At 34.6% G+C, this 19821-nt stretch overlaps 1 protein-coding gene across 1 annotated transcript in view; it reads left to right on the top strand.

Annotated features, from left to right (window-relative positions):
• Window positions 1-19821, top strand: part of GRIK4 (glutamate ionotropic receptor kainate type subunit 4) — a 147755-nt gene that overhangs the window by 100456 nt on the left and 27478 nt on the right. Inside the window, exon 7 of the mRNA XM_072425981.1 lies at window positions 17907-18085. Coding sequence (XP_072282082.1) covers window positions 17907-18085 — 179 coding nt within the window. The remainder of the gene's footprint in view (window positions 1-17906; window positions 18086-19821) is intronic.

Below are 19821 nucleotides of genomic sequence, written 5' to 3'. Positions count from 1 at the left end.
CCTAATCAACAAGTAAAATCTAAATGTTTTTTTACTACATACCTTACCTAAAGATAATGGCTGGTAGGAGCAGACAATGTATAGATTCCCAAAACATCATAGTACCAATACACCTCTCCAGAGCCCTGATACAGGCAATGGGCTGGCATTAGGGGCATTTTTGGTCACACTAGATTTAGTAGTATTCTAATTGTGTATGCCACCCCAAAACATGAATCATTTAAGAACATTCTTCGAATTAAGAGAAAGCATGTAGTTTATGATGTTTCGCATGTACCAAGCCGCCAACTACAGCAAGTTCATAATGTGCACAATGGGGCTTTCATTGTAGGTACGGCTCAACAATGAATAGCATGAACATTTTTCTTCTTTTTTAGTGAAAGTGGAAAGCTGTTAGGGATAGAAGTATAAGTTAATTTGCCTAAAACTAATCAAAGTTTTAATTGTTTGATAGCGTATGCAACATGCTATTAATAAAAACAGTTCTGAAGAGATTGAATTCTGCCTTCACAAAAATTGAATGAAGATCAAAGTTAAAACTGCTGTGTATAAATAGCTTAAGACATTTTTCCTTACATCACTTTAGGTGTCAGGGTTTCTAACAACAGGAACAGGAGAGAGAGCAGCATTGGCCGCATACACTAAAAAGCCAGTGATAAGTAAAGTGTATTTATTGGAAGTAAGTGCATTCAAAAACACAGCAAACAACAGCGAATAGTGCAAGAATCCTTAAACATACAGTGACAGGACACTATAAACAGATAATTACAATGGGCAAGAGTGTCAGGGGCATGATTTCAAGGAAGGCAAGTGGCCAGAGCCCCAGCAAGGACTTAGGTAGAAGGTTTCAAATCCAATGCTAAGGCAGAGGGAGGCAAGTGAAGTCTGTATAGGCTTACTAATAATGAGCTCCAGGTTGCAGCAAGCCCCTCCCTGCTGGTTGCCAGGGGAAGTACATGCAAGGTGTGCTAAACCAGTGCCACCAGCAGGCAACATAGAGCGCTGCAGGTTTCCTGACAACTTCTCTAATAAAAGGGTATGAAAAGGGAGAGGAAATAGCATTACCTGATAACTAATAAAACACCTGTACAATTAGTGTTTGCTGATGGTATTTACCATGGAAATGCAGATTGTGAAGAGCCAGTTCAGGTATAAAAAGTTTAATAGATCAAATTTCAACAACAGTGAGTAAATGAATGGATTCAGTAGATTTGTGCATGGCCTAAGATAGCACAGTCTGTTACTGAATCAGACTGGCCACATAGTCAGACTGAATTGTCTGATCTTCATATATGTGGGTGTCCAAAATTATGCTAGAGATGACGTCTGACTTTCAACATGTAGCTGTTGTTCAAAAAGATAGCCTCACAACTAGTCTTGCTGCCAAAACCTTTCATGCAGTGGGGACCTCCTTTGAGATTGTGAAGAACAAAGCTTTCAGCATCAATGCTGACTAAACCTTCAGTCCATTCTTATTTTCATATGACGTAGCTTGAAGCAAGCTTTGATGAGTTCCTGCCAATGCTATTTGGCTCAGTGCAAGCATTACAGATAAGCACTACGTAGCATGAAGGAAAATAATGTAAGCTGAAATATACCTTTAGGCACTCGTGTTGATATGCCATGTGGTAACTTTCACTTGGATGGTGATAAATTCCTAACTGTACTTTGATGTTTCTGAATCTTTACACTGATGCTTTTAATGAAAACTGATTTACAGCTGATAAAAAATATTATCACCCTTGGCTGAATTGTAGTTATATGTTTTAACAAATAAAGACCCTATGAATAATTTCTGTAGGTTACATGAATAAATAGTACTGTATATACCCAAATATAAACCATCCAGAAAATAAACAAAGGTACTTATTTTTATCTATAATGCAGTAAGCCTGCTTTGACTTGAGTAAACCTGGGGCACATATATGACCGTTACTACTAACATATAAAACCGAAAACAACAGAATTGCCAAAAAAAATACTGTATATAAATACATTCATGATGTGCTTTTTTTTTTAAAACTTTTATCTAAAAGGTAAACATTTAAAATCACATGGGCTCAGTCTGTAGACCATTAAAAGTAAAGACAGAGATTTAAGCAGGGTTTCTGGCACAAACGATGTATTCATAAACATACATACAATAAGTATAATGAAAATAATATAAATAAATAAAGGATAGCCACTGAACAAACTAGTGGTCATAAATAGTGATTAGAGCATTAAGGTTGCTCGATACAGTGTACAGTAATCAATGGTAGAATTGAACCCCAATATTTTCTTGGGGTTCACCAAAGGCCACTAGTAGGCACTAGACATATAACAACTCGTCAGCTTATAAATTGTTAACCATACAGAATGTTTAACCATCAAAACATGGTATTTAATGTACCCGACGCGTTTCGCCAAGTATGGCTTCTTCAGGGGTGTTTTTGACAACATGCGTTGGTTGCTTGCGTGAGTTGTATCTAAAACAATTGAACAATATTTAACTTGGGTCTTAAAATAACCAGTATAAAAAATAATTGTTGTAGATGTAGATATTTTGAATTAATATGGTATCTATAGCAGGATAACCTTAATATATTAGATAACAAAAGGGTATTCAGCTGAGTATATGTATATATAAATATTTTGAATAACTGATTGATAGTTGAAATATTTCAAGCCAATGTAAATAAGTTAATTAATGGCAATTTGTGAAGAGGAATTTTAGTAGTAACACTTACATAGTTCTGTGGGATGATGTCCTATGAAGTCCTATGTTCTAGGTTTAGTGGTTGTATGCAGAATCAGAGGGATATCATGTCCCCAAAGGGTGTTAGCACTTAAATGTAGGTAAGTTCTATTTAGCATAAGCAGTCTTGTGGTAGAAAGGCTGGAGACCCTTATACTTCTATAAGAGATCTGTGCACAAAAATCAATTGTAACTTTGTATTAAAACAAGCCAGACAACACCCTTTGAGGACATGATATCCCTCTAATTCTGCATAATCTTTTGCAGATGGTTCTGTGTCTTCATGTAAAATGTGTAACAAACTCATGTCCCAGATAGCAAGAGTTTGTTACACAGTATACATGACTCAGCGTCATGGTGTGACTATAAAACAAGGTCCTTTTTCTAACGCCATTTTGAGGACAAGAACAAAATCCTGGTTTTTACTGAAGTATTTAATGTAATGTAAAAATGTCTAGCAGATTTGGAAGAATGCAAAACCAGAACCTATTCAGTCATGGCCAGTTTAGCCTCTTAGATTGGTAAAAAAGTCAGATTAGTCCTCTGGATCACAAAATACTACACTATCTTTAGCAATGCTAACTTAAAAAAAACTTCTTAAATTAATTCAAACATTTTTAAATGATGTTGATTTTGCCATTACTGTCTTATGTTGTAGGACTGTTCCACAGCTTAATCACTTCTGCCATTAAGAACTAATTTTTATACTAATGATAGAATCAACTTTTCTCCATATGCAGCTAATATTCCCCTTTGCACAGTTTTTGGGATAAATAGTACATCATTCAAGTGTTTCTATGGACCTTGGATTTATTTAATTAGGTCAACTCTAAATTGCCTTTTTTCCAGGCTAAACAAGCGTACTGTGAGAATCCACCCTGTCTGTCTTTGTAATCTCTTCAAATGCCTTTTTTCCGGCATGATGCCTAAAACTGTATGAAATAATCAACATGCAGCCTTACAAATGATTTATGGAAGCTTTATAAAATGCGCATCAGGTGTTACCCCCTCCTTTAAAGAAGATTACAGGTGCCACTTAGCATTGAGTGGTGCTGCTTAACATACTAATATTCAGTGTTCCAATAAGTCCTTTTATCTTTTTGTTTGCTCAAGTGTAGGAAGTGGGCTTCCTTAAGCAAAATGTTGGTGCATGATTTCTATCTATGTTTAAATTGATCTACATTTATACTGCCCATCTTCAGTCCCATTTCAGTCTGTCAAGGCGCGTCTGCCGTAGATTATAATTTTCTTTTGTTGGCACTGGATAAACACAAAAAAAACAGAGAAAAAAATCAGACATTCCACACAAATGATCAAAAATGGCCTGGACAAAATTTTTGGCACCCAGAGGACATTCTCCCAGAAGGATTCCACTGTCCTCTGGACAGATGAGACAAAAATACAGCTTTTCGATAATGCACATCAATCGACTGTTTACAGAAAAAAAAGAAACCTTCAAAAAAAAAACACAGTTCTTACAGTCAAATATGGAAGAGGTTCACTGATGTTTTGGGGTTGCTTTGCTGCTTCAGGCACTGATAGTCTTGACTGTTTGCATGGTATTATAAAATCCGAAGACTACCAAAGAATTCCGGTGAGCAATGTACGGCCCAGTTTGGTCTCAGCCAAAGGTCATTGGTCCTACAGCAGGACAATGACCCAAAGCATACTTCAAAAAGCACCCAGAAATGGTTTAAGACAAAGCGCTGGAGCATTCTTAAGTGGCCAACAAAGAATCCAGATCTAATTCCCATAGAGCACCTAGGGAGAGATCTAAAAACAGCATTTGGGAGAAGGAACCCTTCAAATCTAAGAGACCTTGAGCAGCTGGTAAAGAAAGAGTGGTCCAAATTTCCAGTAGAGAGATGTAAAAGACTGTTACCAAAAGCAATTAACAACAGTTATTCAGGAATTTTTGTTCAAAGGATGTCCTACAAAGAATTAGGTTGAGAGTGCCAATAATCTTGTCCAGGCCATTTTTTATGTTTTATGTGGAATGGACTAACACAAGCCCTTGAGGAACACTACATCAAAGTTTTTACTGACTGAAATGCATTCTTTTGACAATAACCCTTGGGCCTCTTCTCCCTAACCAGTTAATTGCCCTTTAACATATTTTAACGGGCTGGCCCTTTAACAGCCAGCCCGTCCATAGCGATTGTAGACTTTTGAGGGGGGCCGGCCAGGGGCTGAGGGTCATTTAGCCTGGCACCCCCCCCCCCCCCGGATCCTGGCTCCTCGTTCCTTAGCATAGCCTCCTCGCCTGGCTGATAGTGATGGCGGCTCCACCGGGAGAGCACAGCAGGCTCGTGGACCTGGAGAACACAGCAGGCTCATGGATCTGGAGAACACAGCAGGCTCGTGGACCTGGAGAACACAGCAGGCTCGTGTGGTAAGTTGTGTTTTGTATTTTTAAAGAGGGCTAGTCTACTCACAAACAGATTGAGAAGGTGGTTCAATATATTTTTTTTCTTGTTTTTCTCCTCTAAACCTAGGTGCGTCCTATGGTCTTTTAGTGCGAAAAATACGGTATTTGGTATTGCTTTTCTTTACTGGTGTTCAGACTTTCTTTAACATTTTAATTACCTTAAAATTGCATTAATTTCCTACAAAAGGTACAGGTAGAGTGCAATGATTTTATGTTTGAAATTTCCCCCTTGAAAAGATCTAAATTTTACAAGGAAAGTTTAGTTTATCAATGTTTTCACTAAGGATTCACACATTTTTCCAAGGATTTACACTTTTTTCATTTAGAATTAATGTGTGTGAACCTTGGGTGGAAATTAGTGTGTGAATCTTGGATGAAGAAATGAATAAGTAGATCCTTAACAATATTTTGTTGATCTCACTGAAATATTAGATATATGGTAGATTTTACATCTATGTCAAAGGGTTTTCTTTTCCCAACAGAGAAACTTTACATGGGTTTTAATAGTGCCAAATATCAACACTAAAATCACACTTTATGTTAAATAAAACAATTTGTTGCAATTTATTATACAATAATATAAAAAACATATCACAAACCGATAAATACTTGCAAATTGCAAATGATGACAATTCATTAATCACTTGATTTGTAATGATACACAATACCTTTTAACTGTAAAAGTTAAAAGATCAACTGTAAAAGTTAGAACTAGTAAAAAAAAAAATAACAGTGCCAAAAATACATATTAATATGGTATGATGAATTAGGAGGTCATGTAGGATTTCTTTATGCATTTGTCAGGAACTACAGGAATACAGAAATACGGAATAGGAATTACAGAAATACAGCCAGGAATTACAGAAATACTTTTGATTATTCTAAAAAAAAAATGGCTGATATCAACAAGAAATTTTGTTCAGAAAGTAAAATGTAATTTTACTACAGGGCTGAATGCCAAGGAGGAAATAATTTTAAATTCTAAAAATGTAAAATCCTCCTTTAAATTAAATAAAGCAAAGACGCTTCAGTTTAATTTAACAGAGAAAATAAACGATAATCCAGTAATTGTATGAATGATTAACAAATAAGGTAGCATTGTCCGTTAAAAGGGACAAATCATAAAAACATTGAAATATTATTTCTGTGATTGGTTCGATGCCTGTTCAGAAGACAAAAACAGGTTTCTCTCTTTCTCACAGTCCCTGGCTTTTCCACAGCTGTCAAAAGATTTATCTATCTATCTATCTATCTATCTATCTATCTATCTATCTATCTATCTATCTATTTATCTATCGATCTATCCATCCATCCATCCATCCATCCATCTAATGTTATTCATGTTATACATTACTAGATAGAAATAATGAAATAATGACCTTACATTAGTGTTAACTATTAAGTTAAAACATCAGGAAAACACTGGCAGAAGATTTGGACTTTTTCATGTGCACTTATATGAGTAGATATTGATGAGCCACTAATGATACCTGAGACTTGTTTTGGAATATTTATCTTTAAATGCTCCATTTCTAAGATTAATTTGTTTTTTTGGTAGGGAATATTTTTGATGGGTCCCTTTCAGACAGATCAAGATCGCAAAAACCATGGGTCAAGGATGATTCCTAGAATTTAAATGCAGTTTTGTGGAAGGTTCTTGAAAAGAATGTTTAGGTTTATTGTGGTTTAAGACAAACAGAATATAATCAGAATTACTAATGTTTTTTTTTTTTAATGGAGGAGGTATTGTCACAGGATAAAGACATATGTAACCCAGGGATATTACCTCTTTCATGATCAAAGTCAATTGATGTCCAGACCAAATTTATCAGTGTCAGGATACATCAATTAGCTTTACAGTTGTACTACTTGAATTCTTTTTTTTACATTTTTTAGGAACATATGGGCTTTTATTTGGTTACATATTATTATATATATTATTATATATTATAGTTTGAAAAGTAGACAATGCGAATTTTTAACTTTTTTAACACTGTATTTTTTTTCTCCGCATAGAGAAAGAAATAAACTAGAAGGTACATCAATAATTAATTAAAAAAAAGTTTATGATCTCTATGTCATAGCTAACATTGTAATCACATGATTGGGAACCACACTGATTGGTCCCCAGGTGTTAAAAGATATCAAAGGCCATCAGTAACGGTGCAGTCTTATGGTTAGGAGCATGCACATCTGTGCATATTGTGCAGAAGAACATTTGCAATCACAAACCGTTAAATGACTTAAATGAAGTAAATTATCCAGCAGCAATTAAAAATATAATTTATTAAAAAAAATTTAATTTGTTCCATTAAATTTGATTGGATGAATTAATTTTTTTGAATCATATCTGTTACAGAAATTGAGCTATGTTGAATCTGACCATTTCTATTAAACAGAATAATTTAGTCAATTTTTACCAAGTATTAACTTAGTTTTTCTGGAATATTAAGAAACCAAGGATAGCAATGAAGAAATGATTGTATCAAATTAATAAGAAAAGCTTAGCCTTGCCATATATTGAGTCTATGAATATATCTTCGTTATTCAGAGGCAGCATATGTGAATTAAAGGGAAGATGGTAGAAATTATCATTGCTCGTGAAAACGGTGCCATTAGGGACAATGAACTGCATTTAAAAAATTCTTAACAGATTTTGCCCCAAGCAAAATGATTTCAAAGAAGATGATTATCCATTATTTTATGATACATGTAAAGTCTTGGGAATTTTTAAATAGACTAAAGGCTTACACTTTCATTATTTGTTACTAGCACACATTAATTCATTTCAGGGAGTGAGGGAATGGGTGATTAAAAACCTCCTTAACAAAAAAAGCCTGAGTTAAACAATGGTATTATTTACTCTTCTTAAGTGAAAATAAACTTTATCTTTTAATGTCATTTTTTTAAGTAAAAAAAGTTATTATTGTATATTTGTATTAATTAGGGTCAAATGTCTTTTTATTTCATCCTTGGATTATTGTTTTTATAAAAACCAATATCCCAAAACAACAAACTGTTTAGGTGCATACAAAATGATTTGGGAACTTATTCGGGGGGGGGGGGGGGGGGGTGATCTTTAAGCTTCATTAAAGGATATCACTGAATACAATCTTAGAAAGATCTTCCATTTTATCAGTACATTATGCAAATGTAGGTTTTTGAAAATAGAATAATAGAATAAAAACTTAACGGATCAAAAATGTTTTAACCTTACACCATAGTTATTGATGTTGTCTGCCACTTTGAGACCCTTTGGCCAAGTGTCAATACATTTTGCGAGATATAGAGGAATTTGTATTCTACGGTAAGTAAGTAAGTAAGGATGCTGTTTCCTTTATATACAATATTACAACATTTAAAGGAACACAGTTACCGGATACCCAGTGGGATTTAATGGCATCCATTGTGTGAATTACCAGATTATGTGATTATTAAACGCAGAACTGAAATGTTAAAAAAATAAATATAATTAGTTTAGTGGTGATTACTAAAAGCAGTAAAATTTTAGTTTCAATCAGTTTTTATTGAAAATGGATAGGCATAACAACAAAAAATAAATACCACAACTGATACCAAGAAAAAAAAGGTACAATGAGCACAATAACAATGCTCAAATTGACTAAATATAAAAAAAAATACAATAAACATAGGTTAGAGCCAGGACATCAGGCGTAGAGCAAGTACCATTTTTAATATATTACAGTACCTTCAGTGGAATGTGGACTGGTAGTACCATATGTAATTTTTTTTTAAATAAAGTTGGATTCATCCTTACCATATATAAATGCAACAGAGATAAGTAATAAATGTTTTTTTTAGGGAACTTGGTACATGGTATGGTTCTAGTGTATCTAAATATTGATGGGTACATTGTTGATGGAACATCATACTCTTCTGGGAGAACGGTTTAATTTGGAAATATAAGATGCAATGGTAGAAAATTATTATCAAATCGTATTCTGTCCCTTTAAAGTTTTATGGGCTTTCATTTTTCTTTCACTCTTTCCTCTTTAGATTTTTTAGAGAATAGGAGAAAGTATTAGTAAGATTATTTAATTATGATTATTATTGGATATTGGTATTTTTCCTGCTGGAATTTTAGGAATTATAATATAAACAATATATAGATATAATACAAGTGATAAATCTAAAATGTGAGAATATTAAATGTTATGTGGGAGTGATTGCATCATCTGAAAATATGTGTGCACTGGAAATCAACTTTTCAATTTATTCTTGACAATGTAGGATGTTTTACACAGTTTGTTGCATTTTTAATTATGCTTGTAAGCCACCTATGTTGCTGATAAAATGTCAGCACATTTCTTCATAACACGCATCCTTCCTATATTCTTGCCAGCCCCCTCAATTTTTTTTCACCAGTGTCTAGCGGGATAAGAAAATCCAATGTATTCCTCCAGAGTTACGAGTACCAATGTAATAGGTAAATGCAATTAGCCAAAACATTTGTACTTCTTTGCAAACATTTGGCTTAAGTTTTGGTATTGTTCTTATATTCCTTTAGGTTAGTAGCTTTTCGAAAATGATGTGAATAGAAAAAATGCTAAAATGTCTGTCATTTAGCAGGCATCACATCCTATAAATTGGTTTTCCTTTTTATTTATGCAGCTTTCTGATGTTTCTTTTCTTTAAGATTCATAACATCCAATATGCTAAAGATTTAGTATATCCTATATATATTGATTAAAAAAAACCCTATCTTTGTCTTGCACTTAGTTATGTTATATCATATCAATCTGGCATCACCATATTGCAATAACACTATATTAGTGGGTTCAATTTTAATTAAATGTCAGAATCTCACATGTGTATTTATAGAAAAAAAAGAAATATTGCTGTAATTCCAATTCCAGATTTAAATCTTTAAATTGTATTCAGACCACAAAGTAATTACATAATTAAACAAACTGCGGTGTTTGTGATAGCCCAACCTCTTTGATAATATGATAATATAGCAAACATATTGCAGAAAAGAAAAATACAGTAAATATACTAGCAGAAGAAAAGCTAGGAGAAAGGACTGCCTCATCAATTAGGTAGAGCCAGCCACATATAAGTTAATAACTAACGGAAAGCGATGGTCACCATGGAAACCAATTGAATATAGCTGCATGGTTCCAGTGTTTCAACAGAGACCATTAACTAATGAACAGCAGCCTCTTGCGGCAGACAGTCAAATTACTCTTGCAATGTGAATAAAATATACTTTAGACATAAAATGTATAGGTGGAAAAGCCTGTGTCAATATATGTAAACAAAAGGTATACAAAATGGCTATGTTTATCATATCTTTACTTTGCAGTTGCGTATTAATGTTGTGTGCTATGTGAATCTATATTCTAAACTGCACATTGCATTGTCCTAGGGTAGGTTTAGGTTAGGGGGTTCTTCGTAAATAAACGTGGTAGGCTGTGATATTGAAACTTCACAATGGCAGCTTTGTAGATGCACCGATAAAAGCCAAAGGTAACTACTTAATAGATTTTGCTTAGGGACTGATGGGGAAGATCTGCATCTTCTTGCTATGGCTACCAAGAAAGGAGGATGTGCAATTTTATTATTAAGGGAAATAAAACTCCCCATTTATAACTCCAAAAACCCAAGTCATAATTCATATTTATTTTGATTGTGGATACTACAAAATAGAGCTAAAAAATATCTAAAATTCAAGTCTTTTAGAGGATGTTCAGAAAAAAGTTTGTAAGTTTTTTGGTGTTAATACTAATTTGGGTTTTATTTATTTGTAAAATCTTATATACCATACTGGTAAAGATACAACATAGAAAATAGCCTATGCATTCTCTAGTGTCATGAAACAGACCAAATGTTTTTGTTTGTGTCTAAGCTAATGTTAGGTTTAGATTAGTGTTTTTTAGAAGCAGTTGAAGGAGTTTTTGCCACTTGTAATTTGTTACAAACGATGCTTATCATTAAAACGAATATGTTTAATGCAATGTTTTGCTGCCCAACCGCCTGTGAAGACTTAAAATTTACCACTTGCCTCTGCTCACGCAAGCTCTACATAAAGGCCCTGATTTATTAAAGCTCCCCAAGGCTGGAGAGAATACACTTTCACCAGTGAAGCTGGGTGATCCAACAAACCTGGGATGGATCTGGTCCGAGATTCAAAGCTAGCAAATAGCAAATTACATTCAAGAAATCCATTCCAGGTTTGCTTGATCACCTAGCTTCACCCAGCCTTGGAGAGCTTTAATAAATCAGGCCCAAAAACTGTACATGGGCACCCAGCTGTAGGCAGTAGTAGGCACACAGTAAACACCATGTTAAAAAAAAACACTAGGCTGCGTTTAGCCTTACTTTTTAAGACATAAGAGTGCAATGTGTTTTATTCCTAGCAAAAAAAAAAAAATATATATATATATATGTAATAACAATGTCATATCCAACCATGTATGTGTTAGTAATGAATACATACTTAAGATCAACAACTGATCTTAACAGATCAAGGGAACAGAAAGGGTCTGATTTAATAAAGCTCTCCAAGACTGGAGACGATAGATTATCATGGGAGAACCTGGTTGATCCAACAAACCTGAAAGGGATTTCTTAAAATCATTTTATATTAGCTGGCAAAGGTCTTCATTCCCAGACCAGATTCATTCCATGTTTGCTGAATCGCCCAGTGATATCTTCTTCAGTTTTGCAGAGCTTTAATAAATCAGGCCTAAAGTTCTTAGTACTGTGTGCCAGCTGGCTGGTCCAGTGTTTTTCAGACTGTACATGTGGATGCACATTTTTGTATTTGATCATCACCATTCGTGTATCATAGCAAAAGCATGCTTTTGACTGAAGAGAACGTGTAGTTATCATAAATCTATCTTTACTATGCTATGTAGTCTTGTCTGTTTTTTTATTTCTTATTTTATGCAAATAATCTTACAGCACTTTGTAGGAAAGGCAGCTGCCAGAGAGAGAGGCTCCCTTGTGGCAGATGGTAATAGTGAGGTATAAAGAAAGGATTTTCTCATTTCTGATGTGTTAAGGTGCAATGAAGTCACAGGATGGAGTAGTTTGTGAATATCACTAGGGAATATTAATGTACTAATTAAAGGAAATGTACTATATGTTTTTTTCTTTTTTTTTTTAGATATAGGTGTTGTTACTGGTGCTCTTCATTTGATGGACAAATATTAATTATTGATATTTTATTATATTTCTATATATAGATATACTGATGGAAGGTGTTTTTATCGCATGAAACCTTCAGGTATTCATGAATTAGGGTCATTAGAGAAGGAAGTAGTATATGATAAAATTTGCAATGGTAAATATATGCTGGGTAATTACTGTACTTGCCAAAAAGAGGAATAGAAATACAGAAATCCTAATACAGTAGTCCCCTGTTTATCGCAGGGGTTATGTTCCAAACCACCAGTGATAAACGAAAATCCATAATACACGAAAGCCACCACTAATTGCTTTTTGTTTATTGTTTAAGTCGTAAATTACCCCCCACAATCTTTAAACACATGCAGAAAATATTTGCAAGCATATAGCGAGATGAATTAGGTACATTTGTGGAAATATCCCATTTATAGTGAGTACTGTACAGTACTGTATAGTAGCGTAGCCTATGGTTATTTTTTCAGTACAGTAATAAAGTATTTACAAAACCTAGTTATGTTCCAAATATAAATTAACGATATACCGGGACCGTGATATATGAACAGCAATATAGAGGGGGATTACTGTAATTTATAATAATAGTAATAATATATACCGTAGTTCAGTGCTAATAACCTCCTACAGCTTCTGTCCACATGCATGCACTGCAGGACTGGCTTCATGGCAAATTCTTAAGGAGGGTTTCCTTATAATGTGTGTTGAACAGGACAGTTTTTTTTGCAAGCCAGAGTGACAGGATGGCATTGTTACCCTCTAACAGGAAGTGTCTGAACAAAGACTTTGATAGCTGGATCACCAGGTATTATTGAGATATAGGTGCATTTTACACTACTGTATGTAATATTAATGCCTTATTAAGTGCAGTAGCATGAACCGTATTTGTCTGCTGTAGATACTTTTATTTCATAAAACCACCCTATGTTTTAACTGTAAACATTGGGCCTGCCTTATTACATTTCTCCAAGACTGAAGAAGATAGACTATCGTAGGAGAACCGGGGTGATGTAGCAAACCTGGAATGGATTTTTAAATTATTTGTTATTTCTTGGCAATGTTTTCAGTCCTGTACTAGAATCATTCCAAGTCTGCAGAGCCACCAAGGTTCACCATGGTGGTCTATCTTCTTTAGTCTTGGAGAACTTTAATAAATCAGACTCATTGGGCCTGATTTGCTAAAGCTCTCCAAGGCTTGAGAAAATACACTTTCATCAATGGGGGATCCAGCAAACCTGAAATGGATCTGGTCCAGGATTGAAAACATTTGTTAACATATAGCAAATAACAGATACTATACTAAAGGAAGACTATATTAGGGTGCAAGACATTTCCCCTAGTATTGGCAGCTATTGTTCAGTTATTAGCATTAAAGCTCATATGATCTTTTTGTAACTATAAAACACTCATAAAAAGTAAATAAGAGTATAGTGTATGTCTAACCATCTTATAGATTTATGTATGTATACCTTATTGTTATGACATGTTTTTTAAGAAGAAGGAAAATTGGACAGTTAAAAAAATCTACATTCTAATACATAGCCATAGGGATGTGTGTACGGCATCTGTAAATTTGTAAGAACATAATTCCAAATCTTAACAGGTCATGCACAGAAAATAGAAACTGGTATGGCTTTAGCAAATAAGAGGTTAGTGTACGTTTAACCATCTTAGAGATTCTCACAGACCAGAGTTTGCACTGAGCGCATTCATAAATCAATCTCCACAACATAAGTCTTAGAGAGAAACAATAGCACAGTATCCCAAGACAAGTCATGGCTGGAAGTGTCTTTTTTACCAAATTAAACAAACTTTCATTGCCATAAGGCAGGAGATGTGGTAATCACTTGGCCCTACTTATTGCTTATTAAAGTTTTACATTTATTTAGTTTTTTAATTATTTAATATCTTTTTGTCTTCAAGGATCCATTGTCCTCATGGCAAAGTTAAAAAGACTTTATTCTCAGTTTTATTAACCATAACCCTTTGCAGACAGCACATTGTTTGTACACTCACCTTCCCCCGCTCCAGCAACAGTGCTGCAAACTTCACCTGGTCTTCTTGTTCAGGTATTCTGCCAACTTGATTGGCCAGGCCAGAATGACTCCTATACAGCTAATTCCTCCCCAAGCAGCCAAGGAGGTGTTGGGATACCCAGTATCAAACCATGGGCTGTGCATCTCAGTGTACATTTCAGAAAAAAATTGTCAATGGGCAGCTAAATATGTTTTATTGCAGAAGGGACATTGCTTGTCTCCTCTACAAAAACAACCTGCTTGCTTGCAACTTATTTATAGTACTGCTATAAGATATTATTGCTTTAAAAACCTGGAAGATCCTTTTCCTATAATCACCTAAAACTGAACTTCAAGTTGAAGTTTTTTTACACAGTTATCTCAATCCCTAATACAGACAATTTATATTTATTTGTTTATATTATTAGGCAGTAAGTGGAAATCTAACAGGTATTATCTGTGACATCATAACTTACAGCTGATTGGAAAGTCCTGAGGCAGGAAAGGGACCTGTAAGCAGAAAGAAGAGGAGGCTGACCCGTAGGCAAGTATAGGAAGTTAGTTAGCAAAATCAGGAGTAAAGACCAGTATGACATGATGCCTATACTGCTTTTCATACACATATGAATATAGGTAGGAATGCATAGAGACACTCATACTGGTGTTAAACCCAGCTTTTTAACTTAACTCAACTTAAAATCAGCATTTTAGTGTGTGTGTTTTTACATTATAAACTGGACATGTTGAAATTGAAAATATTATAATTACTATCTTTGGAGGGAGCTAAATATGTAGGAACAACTGGGATATTCAAGGGATATTCAAACAGAAAGAGGGTTGGGATATTAACAGGAAAATTTTCTATTTTGGTGGGTAGGAATTTTATTGCTTTTTTGGTTTTTGAAAAAAGTTTAAATAAAAAATTTATTTTTAAAGATAAAATCTTGGAATGTTTTACTTATTCCCTACATTTTTGTACAAATTACAATATTATCAGACATGAGTTTTTCCATCACAGAATTGGATAGTGAGTGCCAGGGATGACTGCAAATGAAGAGAAGGGACATTGAAAACCCTCTGTTCTCATTTTATATTAAATGTACACATGTGAGCATTAAATGGATATACCACCTGTTAATTATATTCATATTATAAAATGTATACTTATCCTTTTCATTTTCAATATACTTTCTGTAAAAGATATAGGAGAAGTACAATCAGGAAAAATAATGATTACAAACATGAAGCTAATTCCTGTTGAATTAAAGATATATAATTCGATGATAAAACAGATAAAAGTTGTGTATTAGGCTTACATACAGCGTAACAAAATAACCGGCAGTTGTATTCAAACATTGTTGTGGAGAACCACAAAAAAACCATCTGCACAAAATTGGGTTATATTCAAGTATATATGGTATATGCAAAGCAAATTCTACATACTTTGGATACCCAATTATGTGCAGATGGTTTTGACATGATTTGATATTTTAGTAATTTAGTCCCATCCTAGGTTGCCCCACATAAAAAATAAACCAGTTAAACCTTTCATGTGCTAGACGTGGATTTTTCATCAAGTGATACGGTCCTTGTGCTCTGTCATGTAGTAGCAGTGCATCCAAAATAGGTCAGCATTCACATACAGTAAAAAAAACATCTTTTTAATAATTTAAAAGCACATAAAAGTCATACTGCAATACTAGTAGACACAAAGCAACACATCAACCACAAGGGTCCCTGTCAATTATATAACACATTGCCTTATAGTCTACTAGGACTGTGGAATGGCTTTTCTGTGCTTTTAAACTCATGAAAAAAGGTGTTTTATCATATGGGTATGATACCCCACAACCACAAAACAGTTGTCCTTTTATCAATACTTAAACAAGTGGAAAATGTAACTGTTTAATCTGATAAAATGACTGCATAGAAAAATAATTTCTTTATGCACTTGAAGGTTAAATTTTGTTGCAGTTTGCACGGAAGGAAACCTTTGATTGCAGTACAGCTATATTACTTTTTATTATACAGCTAATGTCTGGAAATAGGAACTCTAAATGACAAGGAACTCAAAACCATTTATCATTATGTGATTCCAGATGAGACACTGTATTAGGAGAAATTTTGCTCACTCTTTCAAAAAATACAAACTGTCTGGGGTTTTTGGTTCCAGTACTTGACTCACCTGATGACTGCCAGAAATACAATTTCAGACCTCACAGTTCACAGTGCTGTCTTACTGAACCTGATTTATTAAAGATCTCCAAGGGTGGAGAGGATACACTTTCATCAGTGAAGCTGGGTGATCCAGCAAACCTGGAATTAATCTGGTCCAGGATTCAAAATATCTACTAGCAAATGACTTGGAAGAAATCCATTCCAGGTTTGCTGGATCACTTAGCTGATGAAAGTGTATCCTCTCCAGCCTTGGAGAGCTTTCATAAATCAGGGCCACTGTATCTATGGAGGAGCAGCATTGTTAAACCAGGCTGTTCTCTCCTGATCGGGGATTGCAGAACTTCACTCTTCTCCTCATCTTCATAACAGGGGTAGCATTCTGTAGTTCTTAGAGCGGAACCAAACAGGACTGACTGGGGACATTCTTTCTATTCTTCTCCAGCATAGGTGCCATTTTGCCCAATGTCTGTCAATTAATTTGTTTTAGCAGAGGTTCCCATGACCTGATAATTCTTTTAAGGATTTCTTCCTCTTTCTTAGCCTGTCACCCAGTATATTTAATAGACCACAAGAGGCAAAAAAAGGAAAGGCCATGTTAGGGATTAGATTTTAAATCACTGATTTAAGACATACAGAGTGAAGCTAAAGTAATATCAAGGATTAGGTCTTTTTATTAAGTTAGGTCAACAGTGGCACACTACACATTTCTGTCACATTTTGTTAAATGTTATTTTCCAAGCAGTGAAATGATGATGCTTATAATGATTAGTATACTTTGGGTTAATGGAAGAGTTGAATACAAAGTTGTCCATTTTGTCGAAAATCTGTATTTTTGAGGATTGGATTTGGAGGACATTGTTGTCTTTAGTCTTGTCTGGTTTATCATAACCTTCACTGTAGAACAAAAACATTGTTTTAACATTGTTCAAGAACAGGACTGCAGTTTTTGCCAGTCATTCTGTGTTGTTTAATGTCTTTGCTTCAAGGTGATGCAGTGGGTGCAGATCAGGAAAAGATGAGAAAAGAGAATGCAAAGTACAGCAACCAACCACATCCAATATTAAAAGTGAATCTTAACTGGGTTTTTTTCATAATGACTAGACAACTGGTAATCCTTGAATTATTTGAAAATTATTAGCCTGCACCAGATAAACATGAATGTTATGCCCAAATTCTTTACTATTTCTGAAAACTTTGTACTGTTTTTACAAAAATCTTACTGTCCTTTGCAAATCTTTGCAGTGCTTTACTGTCCGCACAATGAACAGATCTGTTTTTAATTGTGCTTCTCTATGTTAGACTTATTGTATGACCTTTAATGAACTTGTTGTATGATGGTGGGAGAATGTTTATTTTTGTAAAGTGACCATCTGTGTCTTCTTAGGTCTCCTGAACCTGGAGAGGCTTCTACGTCAGTTTCTGATATCCAAGGATTGTCTTTCAGTCCGGATGCTTGATGATAGTTGGGACCCGACACCACTTTTAAAAGAAATTCGTGATGACAAGACCAGTACGATCATTGTTCATGCCAATGCATCAATGTCCCACACAATTCTAATGAAGGTGTGCAAATTAAATCATTTGAAAACCTTTTTTTAATTTCAGAGAATATCCTGGTTTACACTAAGCTGTACAATAGTTTTGATTGTTATCTGTTCATCCATTCTTAGCCATGGAAACATCAGCACATGCAATATTGTTGAAACTGAATTTTAGGTATGGTTTTATAAGTAAAAGTGCCAAAGTTTTGTCTATCTAAAATTACCTGCCATCAAAGATACTACATGCATGTTTTTGTTGAAGGGAACTAAGCTGGAAAAGATGACAAAATTTGCCAACTTTATATGTAAATATTAACTTGTCCGGATTAACCTAAAAAATAAATCTGTATGGTTCAAAAAGAATGCATTTTGTAGAAGGATGGATTCAAGTCCATACATTCAATAAGCTTTGCATCCCTAGTGGAATTTACAAAAGAGCATATTCAGTTGTAGAGTGCGCGATTAAGCAGTTATAGTCTATCCTGCAACTGTGTGCATTTGAAACTAAAGAAAACATACTTGATTCCAGCAGAAAGAAAAAAAAACTTTGAATAAATAAAAGGTGACATAGCATACCTGGGCCTGCAACATTTTTTTATGGCTTCAAGCACAATTGCCCTCAGATCTGATCCATTTCTCTTATGGACAGTAGGACACACGTTGATAGAAACTTCAACTCATTTAGTGTCCCCACTGTCATGAATGGACCACCTGCTGCATCCAATGTAACACCTCAGTAAGCAAAGGGAAACAATGAATTTTGAATGGGTTGCCAACACACCAAATCATAAAACCACACTGGTCTGCCTTGCATTATGGCCATGAGTTTGGGTGGAAAAAAAACGCTGACCAAAAGAATAACTCTGCTCTTATGACTCAGTAGCAGATAACCTTCTAGTGCTTCATGCTTCGGTTAAAAAGATGATATTGGGTATGCACATATGAATAATTATGTCTATCAGGTTTAGAAAATATGTAAAACTGCAATAGCAGGATGCCCAGCTACAGAAACTGAGGCACTTTTTTGCCTAGGATGGGCAACCTATTACATGTGTATTTAATATTGTTAATATTATTATTCAAGGTTTCTATTAAGAAACAAAAGGAAAACACAAAATTATAAGGAGGAACAATATGTAATACGTGTACAAACAAATATACTATACAAGTGTTCATAAACTTAGCGTAGCCAAGGGATGTGAACATAAAAGGATGGAAAGAAGAGGGGAGAAAAGATGTAAGAGACAGGAAAAGAAGAAGGAAGGGATGAAAAGAAAAAAAAAATAGAAATAAGAAGCAAACAGGACATAACAATTATGGATCACACAAACACTAATGAGTACAATGGTGAGTGTATGAAACACTGTAGGATACATAAGAATAAACATAAATGACTAATAAAAATGATATTTGCAGCAAAATTACGTTATTGTGAAGGGGAAATAAAACAAATCATACAAGAGCCCTAACCCCATTGACAGCAACTCAGAGTCTGATAGCATTATTTCAGAGTAATGATTATGTCCTTTAAACACAAGCCAACTCAACCAGATATCAGAGAATGATGCGGGAGTGTCCCAAAGATCGTGAGATAGTTCTTCTAAATAGCAGAGTTCATCTATCCTCCGGAATCAAGCTCCCATGGGAGGTCTAGTGGGAGATTTCCAATTGAGCAGGATAAGTATTTTAGCTGCATTGAGTAAAAAAGCGAATTATAAAACGCTTGTAACAGAAGAAAAACCAACAGAAGAATTGGTG

Source organism: Pyxicephalus adspersus, chromosome 11 (genome assembly GCF_032062135.1).
Source record: "Pyxicephalus adspersus chromosome 11, UCB_Pads_2.0, whole genome shotgun sequence".
Classification (NCBI taxonomy): domain Eukaryota; kingdom Metazoa; phylum Chordata; class Amphibia; order Anura; family Pyxicephalidae; genus Pyxicephalus; species Pyxicephalus adspersus.
The sequence above is the reverse complement of the archived record's forward strand: the minus strand, read 5'-3'. Positions and strand labels throughout refer to the sequence as shown.